Source organism: Atractosteus spatula, chromosome 2 (genome assembly GCF_055471065.1).
Source record: "Atractosteus spatula isolate fAtrSpa1 chromosome 2, fAtrSpa1.hap1, whole genome shotgun sequence".
Lineage (NCBI taxonomy): Eukaryota > Metazoa > Chordata > Actinopteri > Semionotiformes > Lepisosteidae > Atractosteus > Atractosteus spatula.
The window spans coordinates 2,398,668-2,426,488 of record NC_142707.1 but is presented as its reverse complement, the minus strand read 5'-3'; the positions used below and the strand labels follow the sequence as shown (position 1 = coordinate 2,426,488).

Sequence of the window (27,821 nt, the reverse complement as noted above, 5' to 3'; positions counted from 1 at the left end):
TTCTTTCGTGGAATACAGCTACCTTTTTGTATGTATAATAGTATTTTCGATATATCCGTAATCACATTATATATCTCATTTTTCTCTTTCACTGTGTTTTTCAGAACAGGAGATGCCTTTGTGTCGAGAGGGCTTGAATGACAGTGTACAGGTATTTACAGCGGGGACTGTCGGAGGACGAGACAGCGGAGGAGAGAGTCTTTGTCCCTGGCAGCTCCTTGTCCAGCTGCAGCTCTGGCCCCAGGCCCAGCGGGGTCGGCCCGGACGTGATGACCACAGCCAGGGCCCCCTCCCTGCTGAGCCCCTCTCCTGCAGGAGCCTGGGGTACACAAGTGGGATTTCCTCCCCTTGCCCTGATAGGGAAACGAATGAATCCATCCACTGAAGTCAGAGCTCAGCTGCAGACACGGACCGGATGCCGCTGTGTCTTTCTGGGCCCGGGCTCCTGAGAGAAACGTGCTTCGCTTGCAGCTTGCTTCAGGTGATCAGAACGCAATATTCCAGCACTGGCTGCATAACTCCTGCACGTACACCGGCCCTCGCTGTGGGCTCTCTCAGCGTCACCCCTCCAGCTGTGCAGCGTGAGGAGCTCGGACAGAGGCAGGGAGCTGGAGACGGGCACTACGGTGCAGATCCTCTCTGGTACTCTTGAACTCTTGAACTCTTTAACAGTTTAACAGGTTCACAGAAAGAGCACGGTGGTGTGAGCAATGGCCACAGGCCGAACAGGTGCCGACGAACACAGCTGGCAGACGAGGGCGACCAGCCGGGCAGGACTGACTGCGGCCGACCTAGGCACCTGTCTGGCCACCATCCTCTCTCCGACCACAAGCCCTGACAGCTCCTGGACGCCCGGCGGCGCAGGAGGAGAGAGACAGGAACCTGCTCCTCAGAGCCTTCTGTGTGTCTCAGCACGTCTGGGTGAGCTGGCTGAACTGAGCACACCAGGACGGAGGGAGGCAGTGGGAACTGTGAGCAAGCTCACGAGGGGGCTGTTCTGATGCATCACCCTGAAGACTCTTTGTGCAGGGGCTCCACTGTGACTCAACACCCTCAACAGGACTGGGCAGTTTGTTCCACCCACTCACACCCCTCTGTGCAAAGCAGCAATGACTCTCCACTGCAGCACACAGGGCTGCTGAGCTCCTGGCTTGGCTGGGTCATTGGCAATGCTGCGATCGAGCTTGCTCTCACGCTGCTGGACTGCCAGGCCACAGTACAGTGATGCCCGACAGCGGGGCAGACTGACGGACGACATGCTAGCAAAGCTACAGAGCCAGCTCAGTGTCATCCTGAACGCGGCCAGCTCCCTGTGTGTGTCTCATACCTGGGCACCGCACGCCGTCCAGATGGCCAAGCTACTGCACTGACCACCACCGTCAAGCCGATTTTACTACATTTCTGTAGATTTCTCACAACTGTATCTTGATTCTAACATGCACTTAACTCTACTCTGCCATGAGTCTCAGGTTTTCCTCACACCTCTGTTTTGACCAGGCCTTTAGCACACTTACACTCTGTTTTACAACACTTTACTCTGCTTTCTTTACAGAATACCACAGCTTTTCCGAGGGCCAGCACGCTCCAGAGGACATCAGATAGTTCAGTCGAGGAAGCCCCACAGAGGGAAGAGCTCTCGACCCTGGCCTGGGGGGCGAGGTGCCACTACAGACACCGCAATGCCAACGGGGCCATCGGTCAGGCAACACTGCCCGGCTTCGGTCACAGACACACCCAAACCACACCTTGACCCCTTGACCCCTAGACACACAGCCCCGCCATGCCGAGACACACACCATGCCGGGAGCACACTCCAGTCCTGGTGTCCGGTTAACACAGTCTCCCATGGACACCGAGGCGCCGCGAGGAAGAGGGGGGGCGGAGAGGTCAGAAGACGTGCCTGCCGAAGGACACGCACACACGCGAGGCTCAGGAGTGCAGCACGCCGGCGTTGCGCTGTCTAGGGTGCGATCAGTCCGCAGAAGGTGGCTGAGTGAGTCTGAAGGTACGAGCGCCACGAGCGAAGGCACCGGCAGGTGAGAGGATGTCCGCTCGGTCCGTCGTCCAGTGACAGGCTCCTACGAGCAGCGGTGCAGCACCGATCGTCAGGTACATAGAGGTGATGGGGCAGGGTGACCCCGATACTTTCTCCCCCTCCTGCATAGCAATCTCTAAAGGTCTCTGCCCACAGTCTCTGCCACTGCTTTCGGGGGACGGCACAGAACGGGACTCCCTCCACAGTTGTCCCATCTCCACCCCAGACACTTGAGAAGAGGTCATCGAGTTCGAATAGGAAAAAAGTGATGGCGGTAGGCATCTCTGTGCATGCTGAGGTTTGAGGTTAACTCATGGACATAGCTTGCAATCCTAATTTTAACTTCTGTTTTTTATGCATTCACTTCTTTCTCTTCACTGTCTCCCTGCACCTCCGTGCTCCACATTCGGAACGTTCTGAGAAGCTGCTGGTCTCCGATTGGTCCCCTTCCGTTCTGCCCATGGGGGTCAGTCAGAGGTCAAGGGGAGGGATCTGGAGGAGGGTGGGGCATCGTCTCCAGGTTACCTGGAGGAGGGGCTACTGCACTCAGAGGCGGGGCAACAAAACTGGTGGGCGATGTCATCGTCCTCGTCTTCTCTGAGAGAGGGGGAAGGAGGAGGGACACAGAGAGAGAGACAGTCAGAGAGGGGGAGGGGAGATAGAGGAGGAGGGGGTGGAGGCAGAAGAGGAAAGAGGGGGAAAGAGGGAAAATGGGATGGAGACAGGGAGACGTCAGAGCAAAAAATCACAGGGAGCAAAAAGGAAGGGAGGTTTAGGGAGAAGGAAAAAAGATTGAAGAAAGGAGAATTTTTTTTTAAAAAAGCAGAAATTACAACAGGTATGAAGACAGGGATGGATGTACAGAGAGAGCGAGCTAGAGACAGAGAGAAGGCAGGGCAGTGAGAAGGGGAGAGAGGCAGAAGCAGAGGGAGAGGGCAGAGACACAGAGAGGGGGAAGAGAGGCTGGGACTCTGTCCTTCGCTCCAGAACCAATGAGTGAGCTGCCAGGACAGGACAGGAGGAGTGAGAGAGTGAGAGAGTGAGAGTGAGTGTTGTGTATGTGAGTCAGAGCTGAAGGCGGGGGAATGTGGTAGCTTGAAGGTCATTTTCTCTTTTTTCGAGGATATGGATTCTGTTTCCAGTGATGATGGACTCAGCTCTTACTCAGTATTCAGAGAAGATTAACCTCCAGGGGTAAACAGAAGCAGGGTATTTCGGCCCAGGTAGAATTATCGAGACTACAGGACCCCAACACACCCAGACACACAAGCTCCTGCTTCAGAACTGCTTCTGGTCTCACGTGCTGCTGTTTAAGACTCCTAAGAGCAGTAAATACAGTGGGTCATTCAGACCATTCATAGGATCTAAGTGAAATTTGATTTTAGTGGAAAAAAATGCAGTATTTGTACAAGCAAACGAAAACACGAAAAACTGCAAGAACATCCAAAACAAATCTGTCCAAAGTAATCAATGATTCCCGTACATTCATGGTGTTCAGAATCATTCACCACCCCAGTGAGAGGCTCCGACAGCTGGAAAGAGGGCAGCTCCTGTGACCTATAAACACCTCCCAGCAGGGGCCTGCAGGCAGAGCTCCTCCAGCTGCTACTCGACTCAACCTCTTTCTTCACCTCAGACCGGGACAAAAATATCCTATTGGCCTGAGGTCTGGAGACAAAGATGGTCTGTGGTGGATTTTCTCCTTTTCATGTGGCAGTTGTCTGGAGCTGCGCTCCGAGTCGCCATCCTGCTGGAGAGCCACCACATTCGCGACCACATCTGAGCTCCTTAGTTGTTCGAACCAGGTTTGAGACAAAGTATCCTGCTGTATGTTGGGTTCTCATTTCACATTTCTCCCCAGTTCACTGGAGGGATGTAAGAGAGCTTTTCAACACACCCTTCGCTTTCCCGCGTCACTCACACCGCTGTGGGGACGTCCCCGATACCCCAAGGGTAAAAGATGTCTGAACACGTGTGTGCGTCACTCAGCCACGTCACGAGGTCCCACTTGACCCTGGAGTCGATTAGTTCCTGTTTGACAGACTGATGTCATTTCCTGTGATGTTGCCGCGGGAACTCTGATTCAGGAAGTTGGTCTCGGAGACGTCGTGCCGCGATGATTCCAGAGCGTCTTGGAGATTCTCAATGGCTGCCCTCAGCACGAGTTCTGGGTGACCCCTTCTCCTGTCCTCCTCCCAGCGGGGGAGTGACTGTGTCCTTCAGCCACGATCTTGCTGAAGTCAGGACTGGGGTGCCTTCTGGGTTTCTTACTTCCTCTGACTTCCCCCAGTGACGGGGGCCTGAGCCTTGTGCCTGTGGCTCTTTAATATAATACTTGTGCTTAGTGGTGACCAAGGTGACCTCCAGGAGCTTCTGTAAATCATCTGGGTATATCACAGCCTCCCAGGTGACTGAGACATATTACAGGAGTACATCTGTAGCAGTTTTCATTTCAATAACTTTACAGATTGTGAAGAAGTCCAAGGATTTGGGGGTGGAAAGTTCATTTTTATAGGAAAAACACATTATTTTGGACAGATTTGTTTATTCTATATTCAATACTGACAGCCTTAACATTTTCCATGTTGTTATTTATTTAGACAGTAAACACTGAATGTACCATTGTCTTATAATTGTTGGAACCGGTACTGTTACTGTTACTACTACTGCTACAGTTACCGCCAGTCTTACTATTACTGTTAGTACTACCGTTACTGTTAGCACTGCTGTTACTGTTAGTACTGCTGTTACTGTTACTTTTACCACTACAGTCACTGTATGACTGTTACTGCTACTGTTACTGCCAGTACTACTGTTAGTACTACTGTTACTGTTAGTGTTACTGTTACTACTACTGTCACTCCTGCTGTTACTGCTTTTTCTACAACTACTACTTTTTCCTGAGCAACATTCCCAGAATGTCCTGTGATGGACTGGTGTCCCGTTCAGGACAAGGGTCAGTCCTGCACGCTGTGTGGGTTACAGAGGTCACAGAAAAGGGGTGGGTGTTTTACACAAGTGGTCCTGTAGTAGCTGCTAGCCGTACACACTCAGATTCACCTTCTCCATGAGGGCTCTTTATGTCCTCCCTGAGATATCAATCTAATTATTGATGTTTTTCATAGACTATACAGTATATCTAAATATCTCCAAAGTACGGAAGCAATAAAAAGGAAAATAAAATGGATAAAGCCTACAGAAAAGCACAGGACTGAAATCAGGAGAAGTAATTCAAAGCAAGCGAAGGGGAAATTTTACAGCAGAAACAGCCAGTTGTCGAGCAGAAGACCCACCATACAGGAGAAGAGATAACTGCTCTGGGCCCAGACCAGGAAGAAGAGCAGCAGACACAGCCCTGGCCTGAAGTAAAGACCTCCCATGACAGGTTAAAAGAACTGAATCTTTTCAGTCTTGAACAGACTGATGAAGACAACCCGAGGAAATCTTCAGGACACAAGCAGAGACCAAGAGCAGTAGAACTGAAGACTGGTAACAGGGCTCACTGACCTACACAAAGAGATGTGGGAGCCTGGAACAAGGAGCCTTGGAGTCCTGTCAGACACAGCTGTATGGGATACTGAGACCAATCAGAAACTAGAGGGGTCAAATGCACTCCTTCCGTTTGCAATCATCCGTAATAATAACCAATTGTTTGTGAATGTCTCTGCCTCACAGTGTTGTCACCTGACACTTCGCAACATCATTCAGACGGATTGGGAGCATTGTACGCCTTGATACTGGATCAAGATGTAAGCTGTCATTGCAGCACTTGTCCAGCAGGTGGCAGCCTTAGCCCACAGATACTGTAGCTGGAGCCCACTGCAGAGCCCTCAGCAGGAGAACCTAGCGCCACTGCAGCACTAAGACAAGAGCCTCACACAGCTTTCCTCCATCAGCACCGCCAAGCCAACTCGAGCCAAGATGGCAGACAGTGCCGCCCAGTTGCACCCTCGTGCATGAAGTGTCTCCAGGAGGTTAGGGAAACTGAAGGAACTCAGATTGAGAGGAAAGGTGATTTTTGCTCTTTTCCTGTGCCATATTAGAGGGATGTTCCCAGGCCTTGGGGAGCAGCATCAAGCGTGCACTGCTAGGAGGGGTGAGGTGTGAACTGAGTGGACAGCAAGATTGGGTCAGCTTGCGAGTGGTCACTTCTCTCTGTGCAGTTACAGCTACAGTGCACTGCTGTACAGTACTGTGTTTAAACACCTTTTAAAGGTTATGTGTCTTTTATTTTATTTTATTTTGGGGCATGATGTTTTTCAGGGGGTGCACTGAGCTGCAAAGAGGCCAGATTTATGCTGCTTTTCGAGCCACAACTCAAGGCCCATCTGCGCAGGGGCAGCCGATGGGAAGAGCTGGAGCAGTCACTCCGACGCCTTCACCAGTGCGACCTAACGAACGCGCGAACGAACGAACGACGTCCTCGACATCGGACTTCACGTCCCGCAGGACGAAGCAGATCCGCCAGGGTCAAGTCAGGGTGAGCTTGAAACGAGACGGGGAACATCTCAGCAGGACAGCGTGGCTAAGAAGTGCACTCTGCGGGAAGAAGGCAGTTTGCAGAGCAGACACAGCACAGCGGAGCAGGCTCAGCATCAGGAGCTGGGCATTGACAAGCTATTAACGCAGGGAAAAAGCTGAACAGCTAATCAATGGACAGTTATCTCTTCAAACAGAGACGCTCCCAGCCGCCAGTCAGGCCAAGAAAGCCATTAGCGGGGTGTCAAAGTCAGCTTGAACGAAACAATCTTCCTGAGGAGGCGAGCGTTTTCATGTGGCAGATGTGGCCGTGAGTGTCGATGCCCCGGGGGGCTGGCTTCTCTCTGAGCGCAGAGTCGGGGCAGTGGGGCTGCGGCCAGCTCAGTGCGTCTCTGGAGCGAGTGACAGACTGAGGAGGAGGAGGAGAGAGCAGCGGGCGGATGGAGAGAGGAAGAGAGTGACAGAAGGAGACGGAGAGAGCAGAGGGCTTGGGCGAGCGGAGAAACACGGCGAGAGACAGGGAGCTGAGGGGGAGAGGGAGAGGATGAGGTGAGGTGAGGAAGGACAGTGTGTGCAGTGGACCAGTGTGCGAGTGCAAGAGCTGAAACCGCATTCATGTGACCCGGGAGCAAATGCAGCACCTCCCTGCAGCACCTCCCCGCGGCACCTCTGCCTCCTTCAGCTGATACTGCACAGTGCACCTGACCGACAGCAACAGCACACCTGACACACCTGCTGCACAGACTGACACACACCTGCTGGACAGACTGACACACTCTCAGGCAGACTGACACACCTGCTGCACAGACTGACACACACCTGCTGGACAGACTGACTCACACCTGCTGGACAGACTGACACACCTGCTGCACAGACTGACACACACCTGCTGGACAGACTGACTCACACCTGCTGGACAGACTGACATACTCTCAGGACAGACTGACACACCTGCTGCACAGACTGACACACACCTGCTGCACAGACTGACACACTCTCAGGACAGACTGACACACCTGCTGCACAGACTGACACACACCTGCTGGACAGACTGACTCACACCTGCTGGACAGACTGACACACCTGCTGCACAGACTGACACACACCTGCTGGACAGACTGACTCACACCTGCTGGACAGACTGACATACTCTCAGGACAGACTGACACACCTGCTGCACAGACTGACACACACCTGCTGCACAGACTGACACACTCTCAGGACAGACTGACACACCTGCTGCACAGACTGACACACACCTGCTGCACAGACTGACACACTCTCAGGACAGACTGACACACCTGCTGCACAGACTGACAGACACCTGCTGGACAGACTGGCACACTCCCTGGAGAGACTGACACACTCTCAGGACAGACTGACACACCTGCTGCACAGACTGACACACACCTGCTGCACAGACTGACACATCTGCTGGACAGACTGACACACACCTGCTGGACAGACTGGCACACCTGCTGGACAGACTGACACACCTGCTGCACAGACTGACACACCTGCTGCACAGACTGACACACACCTGCTGGACAGACTGACACACACCTGCTGGACAGACTGACATACTCTCAGGACAGACTGGCACACCTGCTGCATAGACTGACACACTCTCAGGACAGACTGACACACCTGCTGCACAGACTGACAGACACCTGCTGCACAGACTGACACACTCTCAGGACAGACTGACACACCTGCTGCACAGACTGACAGACACCTGCTGGACAGACTGGCACACTCCCTGGAGAGACTGACACACTCTCAGGACAGACTGACACACCTGCTGCACAGACTGACACACACCTGCTGGACAGGCTGACACACTCTCAGGACAGACTGACACACACCTGCTGGACAGACTGACACACTCTCAGGACAGGTGTGCTGTTCCCTGTTCCGTCATTCGACATCCTGAGCAGCAGGGGGCGCCATGGTAAAGTGGCACATCCGGAGCAGGCCTGAACTGTACAGACTCCCCCAGGCAACAACTGGGTTACTTTGAGCAGTCATTTTAACTCAGCAGTCCGCTGTCCAGTTATCTTTGTACTCTGGACGGTACGGAGTCAAAACTAGGGCTTGGAGTTCTGTGTTTATTTTGAGAACTGTTGCTCCGTTTGGTTTTTAGAATTACAATCCCTGAAAATCGTCCTCTATGAAACGGAAGAGCGGGTTGTTTCACCCGCAGTGGGAGCGTGGCGGACATGTGACGCTGACCTCGTGTCTGAGCCCACGCCCCCCCTCCTCCCCAGGGACTGTTCCCCCTGGACCTGGGCCCTGGGCTCTGCTCGCCAACTGCAGGAGAGAGCCTGGAGCCCGGAGCCCGGAGCCGTTAATTCTTCTGCTCTGAAAACAGGGAGGTGTGAAACCGAAAACGTCAAGCCCTGATTCCGACTCCCAGAGCTTCCCGCCGGGAACGGGCCAGGCAGCGAGGACCAGCGGGGTGCGTGGAGGACGGGGCGGCCAGAGGAGAGGGGGCGCTGTCTGGCGGGGGGGGTGAGAGGAGGGGGGGAAGAGCGAGGAGCAGGGCTGCCTCGTGGGGGTGCCGCTGGAGGCAGAGCCGTGAGGGGGGGGTGTCCGTCCAGGCCCTGGGGGAGAGAGATGCCGGGGAGCGGGCGAGAGATGGCAGCGATGGCGGTGAGGGGGTGAGAGTGAGGGAGGAGGAGGGGTCTCTCTGGCCCTTACCTTGCCAGCTCGGAGTGCCTGGCTGTGGGGAGGGAGTTGGGCAGCTGGGGCAGCAGCAGCCGGACGGGGCAGCAGTACTGGTGGTGGGTCGAGTGGCTGTGAGCTGCAGGCAGGCTGGTGTGGATGGAGGTAGAAGCAGGAGTAGTAGTAGTTGTGGTGGTGCTAGGATTGGTAGGAGTAGTAGTAGTAGTAGAGGTGGAGTTAGGAGGAGACCTGACAGAGAGAGAGAGATAGAGATAGATAGAAAACAGATAGAGAAAAAAAGAAAGAAAAAAAAGTCAAGAAAGAAAAAAATACGACAACAAGGAAAGCACACAAAAGCAGAGGAAATAAAATAAACTAAAAAAAAAGAAAACATTGACATCAGAGAAGCTCAGGCACAGGGAATGGACAAGAGGTACAGCTGCCTGCGGCGGAGCGCAGGTCTCCCGCCAGATGTGGCGAACACCTGGCTCCCGTTCACTGCGCGACAGCTGGGCTGCTCCAGCCTGCACGGAACTGTGTGGTCCCTTCCAGGCCTCTTCCTCACCGGGCGAGGGGCTATCGTTGCAGACCTACAGTCTGTCTAGACTGTAACTGTAACGGGACAGCCCTGCCTCCTTCTCACACCTCTGAGGCCCTGGCAGGACAGGAACTATCAGCCTTTTCTGTGACCGTGTGCGTCAAGCCCTGCGGTGACACCTGCTGACGTCTGGTGTTTGTGCCTGCTCCCTTTTGTGCCTGGTGCCGTCATACGATCTGTGTGTCGAGGCGGCTCACTTCAATAAGGCACAGCCCTCTCTTTCTCTCTCTCTCGTTCACCCAGCTTCTGAACGTTGGCTTTGGTGTGGTTCGGGTCTGATGATGGACAGTCCGAAGTGATGGACGAGCCCGAGTTGTGGTATTTCAATTGTGAATAAATAGGGCTGCATTTCTCTGCTGTATTCTCCCCCTTTTATGCAATGTTTCTGGGGGACAAATGACGCTACTTATAAAAAAGCAAGAACACAAGAGAGGCTGGAGGCTTGGAGTGTTATAAATCAGTCAGTCAAGCCCATTCAGTGGCTTAATTAAGAGGATGTTTGCTGACATGGGGCTCAACGTGTATGTCATGCAACGTCTTGACGACTGATACACTGACAGAGAGGAGACACTTGAGGCAGGCCCCTCTGCTGTGTTTCAGGAGCACCAGAGGATCCAGAGGACTGAGTCTTACATGCAAAGAAAATCTCTCCCCCAGCACCTCTGCACAGGGGGTCCAACGGGGGCTTGAACATCAGTGCCATTAATCAAGAGCGGATTTAAAAACCACGAGGCGCGTGTCTGAAGCCAATCCAGAGCCGTGCTCACATTCGGAGGCTCGTTAAAAGGAACACAGTACAGCGCATCTTCAGCTGGCCTCCTTCCGCGTGAGCATCTGTGTCAGGCCCTGCACAGGACGAAGGCACGCCAGACACAGCCCTGCTGCTTCACTTTGCTCTCTGTGTAGTGACTCCACATTTATATGCTCCGTGTCGAGGCTGTCGATGGTAATACGCCAGAACTGTGCACAGACTTACTGCACAACTAAAAAGAATTTGTTATAAAAATGAAATAGCATTGCACCCGTTTACAGACTATTCTCTGTGAAACACACAAACTTTTTATTACGTTTAACATTGTCTAGAAGACGTATCCTCTGATATTTTTACAATTTTATAGCTGGGATGCAAGCTGTGGGCCCCGAAACAAAAGGACTGCAGTTCGACTCTTTCAAGTTTTACTCTGCAAGTTCTTCTACAAAAGCAAATATATTTAATATTGCTGACCAGCCTGCAAGGTGCAGTCAGCACCTGACATTGGCTTGTACCTGAGAACATACAGCTCACAGGAAAGCCTGGAATGGATGAAACTGCTGTACAACAGGAGTCTAACCTATAGCTCTGCTCTCCGATTCCCAGTGCAGTTACTGCCATCCACCCTGGGCCCCAGCGCTGACCACTGCACACACGATCGCTCACACCAACGACAACACTGAGCAAATACAACAGCCAAATCACATCAGAACAGCGCCGCACTGCTACAGTACAACAGCCACAGCACAGCAGAGAACACACAGAAACCAGAGAGGGAGAGAGAGTGGAGAGAGGAGAGGCAGGCACTGACAGAGGAGGACAGAGGGGTGAGGCAGGGGTGTGTGGACTGCATGAGGAGTGGGCGGGCTCTGCTGTCAGAGCTGGCCTCTGACTGGAGGAGAGGAGGAGGCTGTGCGTGTGTGCAGGTCAGGCGGGAGCTGAAGCAGCTGTAGGGGAGAGGCAGTATGGTAGTCTTCTGGTCCTCCTTTGAGCTTTTTTCGTCGTTGTTTTCCTTTTCTCTCCGTTTAGTTTCGAGGCGCATCACCGCAGTGGCCATCCAGAGGAACATGCTCCGGAAATATGAAAATGAAAGATGGCAAAATACCCCCAATGAGATCTGCCCATCCGCTGGGGCCATCAAAGGTCGAGGAATGTCACCCAAGTGTTCTGGAAGACGGGGATCGACTTTCCCGTCACTGTGTATGCGGGAAGGGCACGCACAACTGGCACTGGGGTCACAGAGGTGAGGGGGCGAGAGAGAACCCCTCTCTGACCCCAGTCCCCCTGGAGAGACGGGCTCAACAGCAGCTCCACGTCCGGCCGCGCAGAAGGTACCGTATCTCTGGCTTGACACTTCCATCCTGACTTACAGCACACGAGGGTGCCGCCCTGTCTGCACGTGGAGCCTCTCCAGGTCCTCACTGCTGACCACAGCACCCGCACAGGCGCAGACTGGGACTCCGCTCCGAAGGGGTGGAATGACGTTCGCCTCGCGGGGCCTCGTTTCGTTTTAAACGGAATTCACAGTGAAGGTTCAGGAGGGACGACGACACCCAAGTTCAACCGTTCCCGAAGAGTGCGATCGCTCCTGATGTCATTTCCTCTCCTGAAGCACTATAAAGACTGGACGAGGTCCCCCCCTCTCCCTCACACACGCCTCCTGCACCCCTCCTGCTCCCCACCTCCCCCTGCAGCTGCCCCTCAGTCCGCAGGGGGTCCCAGCCTGGTGGGTTCAGTGGGTGGCCCTCCAGCACGCTTATTTCTTGTGTGTGGTGATTCCTGGTGAAATGAGGGCTAACAGGGAGAGGAGAAAACGAGGGCAACATGTCAGAGTTCAGCAGATTTCTCCTGTCAGCTGGGGGTGGAGAGGACCTGACGAAGACAGATTATAGCGCTCCTGCCGTGCAGCTCTGTGCACTTGAGCGTCCGCGTCAGGCCCTGCACCGGGCCGTCGAGCCAGGAGGCCGCTGTGCTCCAGGCTCCCCACCGAGGGGCGTCCCAGAGGTCAGGAACTGACGCAGAACTGCGCTCCAGAGGTCAGCGCTGCGCCAGACCGCTGCCGGACCGTACCCCTCTGCACGGCCACCTGGAACGCAGCGTTTTCACAAGCAGGCAAGCCGGGGCCGCCGGGCCTCCGCGCTCTTCCTCCCTCGCACAGCCCACGACATGCGCCCCTCGGTCTCTCTCCTTACCCTCCTCTCTCTTCGCCCCTCGACCTCCCCAGCCAGCCCCTCTCCTCCTCCTCCTCCTCCGATTCCCTTTCCTCTCTCCCTCTCTCCTGCTCTCCCTCACGCCCACACTGTTCTCCACATGCACACTTGTGATAAATCGCCGCGTTCCCACGGCAACCGCGCTCCCGCGCCGCGCCAGAGCAGAGTGCGCGCGCGAGCGCCCCGGCCCCGCTGCGGTTAACCCGTTCCTGCCCAGGGCGCTGGAAGCAGAGAGTTATTCATCTGACCCCAACACAGCAGACAGGGAGAGCGTGACTCCCCTCTCACCCCGCCTCCCCCTGCAGAGAGTGGGGGTGCCCAGCTCTCACTGAGCAGGGCTAAAGCCCTGTGCTGCCCACAGGGGGCAGACGCTCCGCTCAGATCCAGATGTGATGGAAGGGCCCCCAGCTTCCTTCTCTCCAGAGGGTCAGACACCGGACTTCTGATTCACGGGTCCATGCGGAGTTCGCATGTTAGGACTGCTCTGGAGTTGAGTCCAGGCTGGGACACCTGTCTGTGTGGAGTTTGCACGTTAGCGCTGCTGACTCACGGGGCGCTGGGGATCAAGTCTGGGCTGGGGCACCTGTCCGTGTGGAGTTTGCATGTTAGCAGTGTCCACCCACCTCACAAACACATAGGTTTAAGTTCCACTGGCTACTCTGGTCTGTCCCTTTCTGGGTGGGTGTGTGTGTCTGGGGGGTGGGGGGGTGGGGGTTGCTCCCAGTTTGACCAGCACTGCCAGCACTGGTTATGTGTCCAAAACAGAATTGAGCACAACAATCTGGAAGCCTTAGAATAAGGAGAGGTGCGTGATGTTCTGGGATCAGAGCGGGCTGCGTGATGTTGTCTCGTTGGCGAGTTCAAAGCATCGCCAGCATCTGCACCACGAATATTCACGTCAGGTCTCAGGCGCGACGCGATCAGCTGTCACCGAACCGATCACCGGCTTCGATCGGTGACCGAAGGGCGCGGTCCCTCCGCCCCTCCCACCGCCCACCGCCCACCACCCGGCGAGTCGCTGTCAAAACCGCCGCCGCGTGGAGAATATTACCAGCCTCTCCTGCGGGGGGGACAGAGGCCTGAATTATCGATATTCCTGAGCGTCTGGGCTGTATATTGTGGGAGCGAGGCAAGGGATCCGCACGTTTCTGTCCAAGTCAATTCAAAGAGTCCTGAGTTTTGTGTGTGTATGTGTGTGTGTGTGTGTGGGGGGGGGGGGGGATTGAGGCCATCATGTGCAACAGGAGGAATTCAGCCGGGGAGCTGACAGAATCGCGGCAGTCAGTCAGACACGGGAGTCGGCAGTGCCGCAGTGTTCCTGCCTCTCCTGCGCAGTCCTGCGCAGTCCTGCACAGCTCAGACCCCGGCGGCTGCGCCAGCTGCAGCCCTGCGCGGGGGAGGGGAAGGACCCAGAACCCCAGAGCGGGACCTGGGAGACATCCCGCTTGGGAAGACTGAGCCTGGGGAGGGAGTTCAACACAGCCGGCCAAGACCCACGCAAAGGGTTGTGGAATGTCTTAACTGTCTCCCAGGAGGCTGAGCCATTAGTTCTGGAGAAAGCCGGTCTCACTGTGGAAAGAGCTGGCGAAGAGACACGCCCGCAGGCTGATCAGCACTGGAAGGAGCTACTGGCCCGGGCCTGGGGCGACAGCGGATCAGCACGCCCCCCCCCCCACGCCCAGACACCCCCGAGCTTCGCACTGAGCCCCCCAGGTCTGTGAGATGACACGACTTTATTGCTGTTGTCTTGTTCACATCCTTCTGAAAAAGCTTCTTGCACACTGTTGCTAGAAGCAATCTTATACAGATGATGCCACTGGTTGCTCCGGTAACAGACGCAATTGCAGGCTCTTAACGAGAAAGCCCAAGTGCTGCCAAGAGGGATAAAAGTTTTGTGGCTTATTTTTATCATTTGCAGCAGACATACAAATAGAGCAGAAGTAACAACAGGCGACAGTCCAGGCCTGAAGAATTCAAACTTAACGCCATAAAGAGAAAACAGTGCTTGTCATCATCTACTGTATATCATTATAATATTAATAAGAAGCTTTTTTCACCAAGGGTGTCGTAGGTAAGTTAAGTGAAAATGAGTGAAATGGAAGTATAGAGTTAAAATGCAATTCTGCCCAACAAAAATCAGGATTCAGCTGCAATTTTTTAACCACATACAAAAAGATAAACATCTGGTGCGTGTGCCTGACAGCTGCTGTGACAGAAGAGCTCTGCTCTAAAACCAGAAATGTCCATTCGCTTCTCAAGCAGAGCAGGACAGAAACCACACCCCAGCACCTCTTAAAAACCTCTGTCTTTTACTCCCCAGCTCCGGCCCAGAGGGGCGCCCATTCTGATAGTTTTCCAACACAACCGTGGGGACCAGGGTCACCGAGTCCTGACCCCAGTGCGGTATCTCTCCAAGGAACACCAAACACCCCAGAGGCACGTCTGCACACAAAAGCTCGTGGGAGCCCAGCTACTGTATGTTCCTGAAGCTGACACCCCCTTTCTAGAGCCAGCTGGATGGGATCTCTGGACCAATCAACTACTATCAGCCAATCTCTGCTCTCGTTAGTATCTGGTCTGATGCTCTGAGGAGATACACAAGAGGAACAGGAAGAGCTCCTGGGTGGTAAGGCGCTATATAGGGAACAGGCAGAGCACCTGGGCAGTAAGGCACTATATAGGGAACAGGCAGAGCACCTGGGCAGTAAGGCACTATATAGGGAACAGGCAGACCAACTGGGTGGTAAAGCGCTATATAGGGAACAGGCAGAGCACCTGGGCTGTAAGGCACTATATAGGGAACAAGCAGAGCAACTGGGCAGTAAGGCGCTATATAGGGAATGGAAAGAGCTCCTGGAAAGTCAGACGTTCCACAGTGTGTGGCTGACCTCTGCTCCTCCATCCCCTCACTCCCTGCAGACTCAGAAACCTTGACGCAGTTCGTGAGTGTCAGAAAGGAGCGGTCAGAAAACACCAAATGAGCCCCCACCCACCGAGACACAACCGACACCGCACAGCTCAGCCAGTCGCTTGAAGCCCCTCGGGCAGGAGCACAAGCCTTCCTCTGACTAGACACAGCGAACCCCAGCAGCCCTACGGGCACGAGGGGTGCAGGTCCACCCCAGGGGGTGACTGGGGGAGGCAAGAGCCACCGGGAGGGGCGCAGGGGTACTTTCCCTCCCCCAGCTACTGAGGGGCGCCAGCTTCCCCCCGCCCTGAAGGAACCAGCAAGAGCTCAGAGGCACAGTCCCATCAAGACAGAGTAGACCTGCGCCAAGACGTAATGACTGAGTGATTGCTGTACTGGAGAAAAACGGCATCCTGCTCCTGTACTCCTGCTCTCATCCCCACCCATTCAGACCCACTGTGGCATTCATCTGGTCTACATCTGTATGCACACAGAAATGCTATATATTTCAACAGGCGGCACAGCGGTGTGGAGGTGAGCACTTCAGCCTCGCAAGTCCAGGGTTTGAGTCCACCTGTGCGTGTGGAGTTTGCATGTGCTTGTGTGTCCGCGCAGGGTGTTCCCGTTGTCCTCTCGGTGACCTTCCAGCCAGGTCTGACTGGCTACCCCGAACTGTCCCTCTACCGGGTAGTTCCCAGTGTCACCAGTGAAATGTCTGGTTTTCTATCCCAACAGCGACATTAGAAAACTCAGAATCGGCCATTCTTTTCCCTCGTGCTGCTATAGCGACACCAGCAAGAGCAGAAATACAGGAGAAACTGCTGTATAATTAGCTAGACACTATAAACACCCACCCGCTACCAACAAGTGCTTACTGGGGCTGTGGCAGCACTGTGTTACACACGTGATTTAGATGCAGTGTGAAAGTGCTGAAGTGTTTAGCTGCAGCTCCAGCAGGCACAAGCGCAAAGGCACTGAGCTGCCAGAGGTTTTAGCATGTACGCAGAAAGCGAATAGTGTTGGGAGTGGGCTCACCCACAGAAGAGCCCCCCCAGGGGTGAGAGTGTGGGAGGGAGGGGGAGGTTCACTGGATGGAATAGCCAGAGGGGGGGGAAGATTTACAGTTTCCATAGCGACCACAGCCCTCACTATAACCCTCCAACCCCTCCGCCAGGAGGAACAGCCACCTCACTGCAGGAAAGACGATGACAGTAACAGGAACGACCATCATCCCAGTGTTCCCAGTGACCACAGCAGCGGTCAGTACCTGTCCAGTCTGCGGAGGTCACAAGGGTCACTGCGCAGCCGCAGCAACGCGCTGCCGCTACCCGTGACGTCATCGAAGGGCTCGCCGCCCCCCCCCCCCTGCACGACAGACCCCCGCTCGCCCGAGTAAAGTCAGCTCCCCCCCCCGACGACGACACTTTTCTACTTTTTTCATGTTGTGTCAGCAAGCTATTGCTTATATATCAACGACGTAGCGGGCTCAGAGAGGTCTCTTTTGGAAAAAAAAAACCAAAACAAAATCTGCCATTGATCTTCACAGCTCTCATTCTCTACGAAACCGGATCACATCTTCCCGGTTTATAAACTCCCGAGAGCAACCAGCACCAGCCCGCAAGCCTGCGCCTCCATGTTTGACCGGAGCTGGCGGAGTCATGTGACACCCGTGCGCACGCTGATTGGACACTGCCTGGAGCTGGGTTGTGTACTCGAAGGAGGACCGCGTTGCCAGGCAACTGCTAGGGCATCAGCAGGTTGAGAAGAGTGTTGTGCAGGTAAGGCCCATGAAGGAACGGACTTACACCGGGTTATTTCTCAGGATTGTCTTCTGGCAGCGTTACAAAGCAGTTTCTCAGGGCATCAAAAACAGATCAACACAGACAGTCCTAAGCTTCTGAAGTCAAGTACTACACAACAGAAATCAGAGCAGATCGTAATGTGACAACCAGCGCAAGTAAAATGAATTTAAAAAAATCTTTTTCATGCAACTGTTGAAAATGAGACGTTCATCCATTATTTCTGCACCAATTTGCTCAACGTGTTTTCCACCTCCCCTCCTTTTCCCTTTGTAAACAAGCCCAGCGGACCTCAGTCTCAGAGAATTTGATGTGTGGAATAAAGATGAAAAAGGAATAAAGAGTTACAGACCTCCCCTGGTTGGGCGTGTCCCCATCTGACCTGGGAATGAACAGAGAGAGAGGGAGAGAGAGAGAGAGGGGTCATTAGTTTCATCTCGAAACACCTGACACAGACAAAACCAATCCTGCCTCACAGCTCATTATCCCAGATGCACAGCTGGAATGAAACACAAAAAGAGCGTTGCTTTCTGATTTTCACCTCTTTTGGGGAGGGCATTTCACAGTCAGCTCGAGCTATAATGTCATTCTGTGACATTACACAAACAATATACAGCGCACTCCGTCTGTGTAACCCCAAAATATGTCCCTTCCTGTTGTCAAGAAGAATGTCCCAGGAAGACATCCCAAGAGGAACGTACATTTGGTTCCTGCAGAAATTAGCAACTGGTTTATAATGATCTGAACTGGTATTCATTCGTACTTTAACTGGTTTAAAATGTTCACCAGCTACCTTCTGCCAGTATCCATGCCGGCAATCACATGATCTTTACAAGTGATGCTGTAAGAAACTGGGTTTCCTGGATTTGGAAACATGCTGAACTGGATGATACTTGTCACCAGTACCTAACATGACATTTTTACTGGAATTTCCACCAGGAGAGCACAGCATAGCCTAGTATGGCAGTACAATGGCACAATGGGCTCCAGCAAACACCTTACAGTAAGTAAAGCCTAATGAACCGTTAAAAGTTAAGAACTGCCTTTCAATTCCTAGCTAGCGAGCACAGGCATGGTTCAGAGTAGAGCATTAACATTATTTTAGCTGATGTTTTTATTCAAAGTGACTTGCGCCTGTGCCCGTTTATACAAGCGAGCGACCTGAGACACGTGTGCGTGTGTGCGTGTGTGCGCGCGTGTGTGCCCATCTGATCTGCACCCACAGCGTTTCAGCCACAAGTCCAGAGCCCTGATGGCAGCCCAGTGCAGGGAAGAACACGACACTACAATAGAGCTCATTCTGCACAGCAAATTAGTTCCCTGCAGGCATCCCGACTCACAGAGTTCAAGAGTCTCTTCAGAAGTAGATTTTTATTAGTAAGCAGCAGGGGGCAAATGACAACCTCAGCACAAACTGCAACAGAGAATCAGTCAGCAATGAACATGCAGCAGGACAGGAGACACAGTGAGAGTCTCTCGGTAATGAACACACACACCGGGAAAGGAGACACAGTGAGAGTCTCTCAGTAATGAACACACACACCGGGGAAGGAGACACAGTGAGAGTCTCTCGGTAATGAGCACACACACTGGGAGAGGAGACACAGTGAGAGTCTCTCAGTAATGAACACACACACCGGGAAAGGAGACACAGTGAGAGTCTCTCGGTAATGAACACACACACAGGGAAAGGAGAGACAATGAGAATCAGTCAGCAATGAACACGCAACAGGACAGGTGACACAGTGACAGTCTCTCAGTAATGAACACACACACAGGGAAAGGAGACACAGAAGGAAGAGGAGTAATTTAAGAATGCATGTCAAAGGAATGGAACTGTTGAATGTTTAATGTGGCGTGAAGTTCGCTGCTGCAGTTGCCAAGAGTCCACACACACAGACGCACGTGCGCACACACAGACGCGCACACGCACACACGGCCTGCACTGTGGGAGGAAATAAGAGAGAAAACTCCCACACAGCAGTTCTGCTGCACCATCACGCTCCACTCACAACCCTGGCACTCACAACCCTGGCAGGAGAACAGCAAAGCAACAGGAGACATGCAGGAACACGCCGAGCGCCAGGTCGTTCAACGGGTTTGTGGGTTCGAAGCCCAGCTATGCCACTCTCTCGGCACATTACCAGCCTTGGTGAGACATTGGTGAGATAATTAGGAGGACGGAGCCTTGGTGAGATACTGGCCCTCCCTGGGCTCCGTCCTCCCGATCAGACAGAAAACCGTGGTCCTGCTGTCAGCGAGCACTGCACCTGCACCAGTTCACAGCTTAAAGCGCTTCTGATTAAAAACGTCTGCTAAGCGATTTACGACTGCTGCATATCTGTCAGCCCACTGTGAGACAGAGCAGTTTCCAGCACCCAGCTCAGGGTCCTCAGATTCACACACGAGCTGGACAGGGGGGATGGGGGGGTTGTAAGTCTCTCTCTTGACAGCAGTCAACAGGGCTGCAGGGACTGGCTGGAGCATCACTTGAAACACCCTTGGACCACCTTGGTGAGGGTGTAGAAACAGGAGGAATGCCCGGCCACTCCACGCAGCGCAGGTGGATAGAACAGTGTGGAAACACTTCCTTCCAAAACAGCACGGGTGACAGCACACAACCTGCCTCACTTCCTGTGCTCCTCAGGAAGGGCTCCAGACATACAGGAAGACTGCCTCCTAAGACAGTCAGGGAAACGTGTGAGCATGTGACCGATCTGCCTTCCTGACATGCTGTCGCTGCGGGGTGAGGCTGAGAGACCCCTGGAATGAGGACAGACACCCAGCAGCACCCTTGTTAGGGGACGTGTCCTCTGTGCTGACAGGGCTCTCGCTCACAAACAGGCCCTGGCAGCTACGTGCGTTGTTGAGTGTGTGCATGTGTGTGCCTGTGCATGTGCGTGTGTGTGTGTGTGCATGTGTGTGTGTGTGCGTGTCTGCGGGTGTGCGTGTGTGTGAGTGTGTGCCAGCGCATGTGTGTGTGTGCCTGCGGGTGTGAGCATATGTGTGTGTGTGCGTCTGTGCGTGTGCGGGTGTGTGCATGTGTGTGAGTGTGTGCATGCGCATGTGCGTGTGTGAGCGTTTGTGCGAGTCTGCAGGTGTGAGCATGTGTGTGTGTGTGTATCTGTGTGTGTGCGTGTCTGCGGGTGTGCGTGTGTGTGAGTGTGTGCCAGCGCATGTGCGTGTGTGCCTGCGGGTGTGAGCATATGTGTGTGTGTGCGTCTGTGCGTGTGCGGGTGTGTGCATGTGTGTGAGTGTGTGCATGCGCATGTGTGTGTGTGAGCGTGTGTGCGAGTCTGCGGGTGTGAGCATGTGTGTGTGTGTGTATCTGTGTGTGTGCGTGTCTGCGGGTGTGCGTGTGTGTGAGTGTGTGCCAGCGCATGTGCGTTTGTGCCTGCGGGTGTGAGCATATGTGTGTGTGTGCGTCTGTGCGTGTGCGGGTGTGTGCATGTGTGTGAGTGTGTGCATGCGCATGTGTGTGTGTGAGCGTGTGTGAGAGTCTGCGGGTGTGAGCATGTGTCGTGTGTGTGTGCTCCTGCACGTGTGTGGGTGTGTGTGTGTAGGTGTGAGCATGTGTGTGCGTGCTTGCGGGTGTGTGCGTGTGTGTGTGCTTGCGCGTGTGCGGGTGTGTGCGTGTGTGCAGGTGTGAGCGTGTGTGTGTGTGTGTATCTGTGTGTGTGCGTGTCTGCGGGTGTGCGTGTGTGTGAGTGTGTGCCAGCGCATGTGTGTGTGCCTGCGGGTGTGAGCATATGTGTGTGTGTGCGTCTGTGCGTGTGCGGGTGTGTGCATGTGTGTGAGTGTGTGCATGCGCATGTGTGTGTGTGAGCGTGTGTGCGAGTCTGCGGGTGTGAGCATGTGTCGTGTGTGTGTGCTCCTGCACGTGTGTGGGTGTGTGTGTGTGTGTAGGTGTGAGCATGTGTGTGCGTGCTTGCGGGTGTGTGCGTGTGTGTCTGCTTGCGCGTGTGCGGGTGTGTGCGTGTGTGCAGGTGTGAGCATGCATGTGCGTGTGTTCCTGCGGGTGTGCGTGCGTGCACGTGAGCAGTCGTCTGCACAAGCGAGTGCTTGGTGCCTGTGCGCGCGTGCTCGTGCGTGTGCGTGTGCTCACCGCAGGGTCTGGCTCTTCTATTCTGGGAGACGGGCCGGTGTGAGGGTGGGAACAGATGTCCTCTCACAGACACTGACTGAGCCCAAAATGTCGGGACGCCCTCGTGTTTGAGATGCCTCTCCATTCTGGCACAAATACCCACTGTTCTGCCCCCAAGGTGCACATTCTGGGTAATTTAAACTCGCTGCAGGAAGAGGGCTGCAGCATTTATTCTGGTTTGTCAAGAAAAGAGTCTGTATTGCGTGAGTGGCAGGATTATTAATTGGCATACAGTTCACATCATCGCATCTTAATATAAACCTACGAAAAAACGTCAATAGATATTAGTCGTCATCCAATTCACATTGTAAGAATTAATTTAGCCCTGATCAGGGTAAGGAGTGAAGTACGCTGAAATTGCAGCAAAAAAATGACAAATTGGTCTTACAACTGTATTTGTAACGGCGATTACACTACACATATTAGTAGTATTAGTGATAATAGTAACAATTACTGTTACTGTAAGACTGCTTTAGTATTACTATTAATATTATTGCCTATTGTTAATACTATGCTATAACAATAATTACAACACCTTATATAATAATAAGATATAATATCTTAATAATAATATCATCATCATTATTCTTATTCTGTAACACTGTATCTATAACACACACCTTATCTTATAGACTGTATCTTGTCATCAGCTGACAACCTGTATGGAGAGTTCAATTGTGTTTAAATTCCTAAAGAAATATTGTCGGCTACAGCTGACACTGGGCGGGACTCTGACTCGGGGGACAGTGGTGTGAAGTGAGACCATCGTGGTAAAACCTCAGGCTGTGCCGCCACGTCCCTTCCTGCGGATTCGGTGCGGCCCAGGAGGACCTGGGAGAGCCGGCACAGGAGGGGCGAGGACGGGGGACGCATTCCTTTCTACAGCGCTGGCGGAAGGACACCGATCTAATTACAGCAGCAACACTGACTCATATCTGCAGCAAAAGGGACACAAAATGACTGCGGAGCAGCCCAGAGAGGCTGAGAATTATTATCTGATCAGAGCTTACGCACACACCCTGCAACCATAACACTGTGTCCCTAAAACTGCATCTTCAACACACACTGTGTCTGTAACACGCCGTGTCTATAATACTCTATCTGTAACAAACACTGCATTCAGAGAGCAATAGAGATGCAGAGAGTATTAGGGCTAGAGCAGTACAACTACAGTGTTGTGTGTCTCTAAAACACACTTTGTCCACAATGCTATATCTGTGACACAAACTGTTTGTCAGCACACACTGCCTTTTTAACATATACTGTGTCTGTAACACTGTATCTATAACACACACTGTATCTGTAACACACACTAGGTCTGTAACACACTGGGTCTATAACACTTCTATTACACTGTATCTATAACACACACTGAGTCTGTGTCACAATGGGTCTATAACGTTGTGCCTGTAACACTGGGGCTATAACACTGTATCTATAACATACAGTGGTGTGAAAAAGTGTTTGCCCCCTTCCTGATTTCTTATTTTTTTGCATGTTTGTCACACTGAAATGTTTCAGATCATCAAACAAATTGAAATATTAGACAAAGATAACACAAGTAAACACAAAATGCAGTTTTTAAATGAAGGTTTTTATTATTAAGGGGAAAAGAAAATCCAAACCTACATGGCCCTGTGTGAAAAAGTGATTGCCCCCCCCTGTTAAAACATAAATCAACTGTGGTTTATCACATCTTTGGAAAGCTGAGTTCAATTTCTCTAGCCACACCCAGGCCTGATTACTGCCACACCTGTTCTCAATCAAGAAATCACTTAAATAGGACCTGCCTGACAAAGTGAAGTAGACCAAAAGATCCTCAAAAGCTAGACATCATGCTGCGATCCAAACAAATTCAGGAACAAATGAGAAACGGAGTAATTGAGGTTTATCAGTCTGGAAAAGGTTATAAAGCCATTTCTAAAGCTTTGGGACTCCAGCGAACCACAGTGAGAGCCATTATCCACAAATGGCGAAAACATGGAACAGTGGTGAACCTTCCCAGGAGTGGCCGGCCGACCACAATTACCCCAAGAGCACAGCGACGACTCATCCAAGAGGTCAGAAAAAACCCCACAACAACATCCAAAGAACTGCAGGCTTCACTTGCCTCAGTTAAGGTCAGTGTTCATGACTCCACCATAAGAAAGAGACTGGGCAAAAATGGCCTGCATGGCAGAGTTCCAAGACGAAAACCACTGCTGAGCAAAAAGAACATAAAGGCTCGTCTCAGTTTTGCCAGAAAACATCTTGATGATCCCCCAAGACTTTTGGGAAAATACTCTGTGGACTGACGAGACAAAAGGTGAACTTTTTGGAAGGTGTGTGTCCCATTACATCTGGCGTAAAAGTAACACAGCATTTAGGAAAAAGGAACATCATACCAACAGTAAAATATGGTGGTGGTAGTGTGATGGTCTGGGGCTGTTTTGCTGCTTCAGGACCTGGAAGACTTGCTGTGGTAAATGGAACCATGAATTCTGCTGTCTACCAAAAAATCCTGAAGGAGAATGTCCGGCCATCTGTTCGTGACCTCAAGCTGAAGCGCACTTGGGTTCTGCAGCAGGACAACGATCCAAAACACACCAGCAAGTCCACCTCTGAATGGCTTAAGAAAAACAAAATGAAGACTTTGGAGTGGCCTAGTCAAAGTCCTGACCTGAATCCGATTGCGATGTTGTGGCATGACCTTAAAAAAGTGGTTAAGGCTCGAAAACCCTCCAATGTGGCAGAATTACAACAATTCTGCAAAGATGAGTGGGCCAAAATTCCTCCACAGCGCTGTAAAAGACTCATTGCCAGTTATCGCAAACGCTTGATTGCAGTTGTTTCTGCTAAGGGTGGCCCAACCAGTTATTAGGTTTAGGGGGCAATCGCTTTTTCACACAGGGCCATGTAGGTTTGGATTTTTTTTCCCTTAATAATAAAAACCTTCATTTAAAAACTGCATTTTGTGTTTACTTGTGTTATCTTCGTCTAATATTTCAATTTGTTTGATGATCTGAAACATTTCAGTGTGACAAACATGCAAAAAAATAAGAAATCAGGAAGGGGGCAAACACTTTTTCACACCACTGTACACTGCATCAGTAATATTGATTCAATAACACTGCATCTGCAACATGCATTAATTTGGCATTTTTACCATACCTGCCCTCTCAAGTTAACTGAATTCCATGCGTTTACTGAGCATCTCTTTCAGTAGACTATAATAAGATGTATTAAAATGGTAAAGCAGTACAACCTTAAAAATGTGAAAGCTGAATTATGCTTACCATCATAATCAGCTATGGTAACTTCCAGTACTTAAAGGAATGTCCTACACTGACTGGCTGAAGGAACTGAACTTTCAGTCTTTAGTCTTTTGACCTTCCCCTGTTTAGTCTTGGGCAGACAAGATGATGTGGGGACCTGATACAAGTATTGAATCTCCTGGCGCTGACAAAGTCAAGGAACAGCCCAACACGAACCAGAGGGCACAAAGCAAGAACAGGAGGCACTTCCTGATGCAAAGGGTTGTGGGAGAATGGAACAAACTACCCAGCCATGTTGGGAATGTGACCTCACACACATTGGTACTCAAGGTGCAGGTCGCATTACACTGGGAGGTTCCTGGTTCACATCCTAGCTCTGCCCCATCACCCTGGGTGTGTTACTGCTCTCCCTGTGCTCTGTCCTTCAGGAGTGCTATCAAGCAGCGTCCTGCTGGCAGTTTCCATGCAAAATTAGCCTCTTAGTCATCGAAGCTTTGTCATGTTCACCGCTTTGTGTAAAGAAAAACAGTGATCTGCCGATGTCCTGTCTCTGTCGCTCAGACTAAAAGCCTTTTTGTACCAGAGTGGCCTTTTCGTCTGACCAGCTCTCTAATTCGTATTAATAATGCTTTTTGTCACACGGCTCCAGCCTCACAGACATAGGTAAGTTCTCCCCCAGGAGGACTGGCAAAGCTCCCACTGTGAAGCCATGTGGCTAATAGTAATTAATACAGCTCCTGGAGCATGTGTAATTAAACTCAGGTGATACTAATTAATCCCAGGCTAAAAAAATGAAGCGTATCGTCAACAACAGAGGAGAAAAAGGGATTGGGTATTGAAGTCGCAGACTCTGAAATTGGGATTGGAAAACTGGCAGTATAACTCGAACAATTCATGCTGGTGCTGCTAGATGCACTTCTGACCTAATGTCACCCACTGTAGTAATCTACTCTTCCATCAGCATTGCGTTTGTATACTGTAGTTACTAGTGTCACTCACTGGCAAATACTCTACAGTTATACTGCAGTGTCTCCAGTGTCACTGTCTGTATACAGTTATACCGCAGTGTCTCACACTGACACTGTCTGTATACAGTTACACTGCCTGTCTCCAGTGACACTGTCTGTATACAGTTATACTGCAGTGTCACTGCAGTTGTACTGCAGTGTCTCACACTGGCACTGTCTGTATACAGTTATACTGCAGTGTCACTGCAGTTGTACTGCAGTGTCTCTAGTGTCACTGTCTGTATACAGTTGTACTGCAGTGTCTCACACTGGCACTGTCTGTATACAGTTACACTGCAGTGTCTCACACTGACACTGTCTGTATAGAGTTATACTGCGGTGTCTCACACTGGCACTGTCTGTATACAGTTACACTGCAGTGTCTCACACTGACACTGTCTGTATAGAGTTATACTGCAGTGTCTCACACTGACACTGTCTGTATAGAGTTATACTGCGGTGTCTCACACTGGCACTGTCTGTATACAGTTACACTGCGCGTCTCCAGTGTCATTGTCTGTATACAGTTAAACTGCAGTGTCACTGCAGTTGTACTGCAATAACTCTAGTGTCACTGTCTGTATACAGTTATACTGCAGTGTCTCACACTAACACTGTCTGTATACAGTCTTACTGCAGTGTCTCACACTGACACTGTCTGTATAGAGTTATACTGCAGTGTCTCACACTGGCACTGTCTGTATACAGTTACACTACGTGTCTCTAGTGTCATTGTCTGTATACAGTTATACTGCAGTGTCACTGCAGTTGTACTGCAATAACTCTAGTGTCACTGTCTGTATACAGTTATACTGCAGTGTCTCACACTGGCACTGTCTGTATACAGTTACACTGCAGTGTCTCACACTGACACTGTCTGTATAGAGTTATACTGCGGTGTCTCACACTGGCACTGTCTGTATACAGTTACACTGCGCGTCTCCAGTGTCATTGTCTGTATACAGTTAAACTGCAGTGTCACTGCAGTTGTACTGCAATAACTCTAGTGTCACTGTCTGTATACAGTTATACTGCAGTGTCTCACACTAACACTGTCTGTATACAGTCTTACTGCAGTGTCTCACACTGACACTGTCTGTATAGAGTTATACTGCAGTGTCTCACACTGGCACTGTCTGTATACAGTTACACTACGTGTCTCTAGTGTCATTGTCTGTATACAGTTATACTGCAGTGTCACTGCAGTTGTACTGCAATAACTCTAGTGTCACTGTCTGTATACAGTTATACTGCAGTGTCTCACACTGACACTGTCTGTATAGAGTTATACTGCAGTGTCTCACACTGGCACTGTCTGTATAGAGTTATACTGCAGTGTCTCGCACTGACACTGTCTGTATACAGTTATACCGCAGTGACTCCGGTGTCATTGTCTGTATACAATTATACTGCAGTGTCACTGCAGTTGTACTGCAATATCTCTAGTGTCACTGTCTGTATACAGTTATACTGCAGTGTCTCACACTGACACTGTCTGTATACAGTCTTACTGCAGTGTCTCACACTGACACTGTCTGTATAGAGTTATACTGCAGTGTCTCACACTGGCACTGTCTGTATACAGTTACACTGCAGTGTCTCCAGTGTCACTGTCTGTATACAGTTACACTGGAGTGTCTCACACTGACACTGTTTGTATACAGTTACACTGGAGTGTCTCACACTGACACTGTTTGTATACAGTTATACCGCAGTGTCTCCAGTGTCACTGTCTGTATACAGTTACACTGCAGTGTCTACAGCACACAAATGCAGGTCCCAGGAGGCAGTGGGCCACTGTTCCTTTTCCACTGGGGTAACACTGGTTCAGCATTTGCAAACAGCACTGAACCAACAGGGAGAAACGTGACCCACTGTTTCTTCAATAACAGGAAGGCTGTTTCTTCTAAATACAGCCCTGCATATTTACTCACACTGCCTGACAGGATGTGCTGGGGGGGCTGACATCATT

At 51.7% G+C, this 27,821-nt stretch overlaps 1 protein-coding gene across 1 annotated transcript in view; it reads right to left on the bottom strand.

Annotated features, from left to right (window-relative positions):
* iqsec2a (IQ motif and Sec7 domain ArfGEF 2a) overlaps positions 1–27,821 on the bottom strand; it is a 96,575-nt gene that overhangs the window by 51,556 nt on the left and 17,198 nt on the right. Inside the window, exon 2 of the mRNA XM_088909650.1 lies at positions 17,797–17,826. Within this exon, the coding sequence (XP_088765776.1) occupies positions 17,797–17,826 (30 nt within the window). The remainder of the gene's footprint in view (positions 1–17,796; positions 17,827–27,821) is intronic.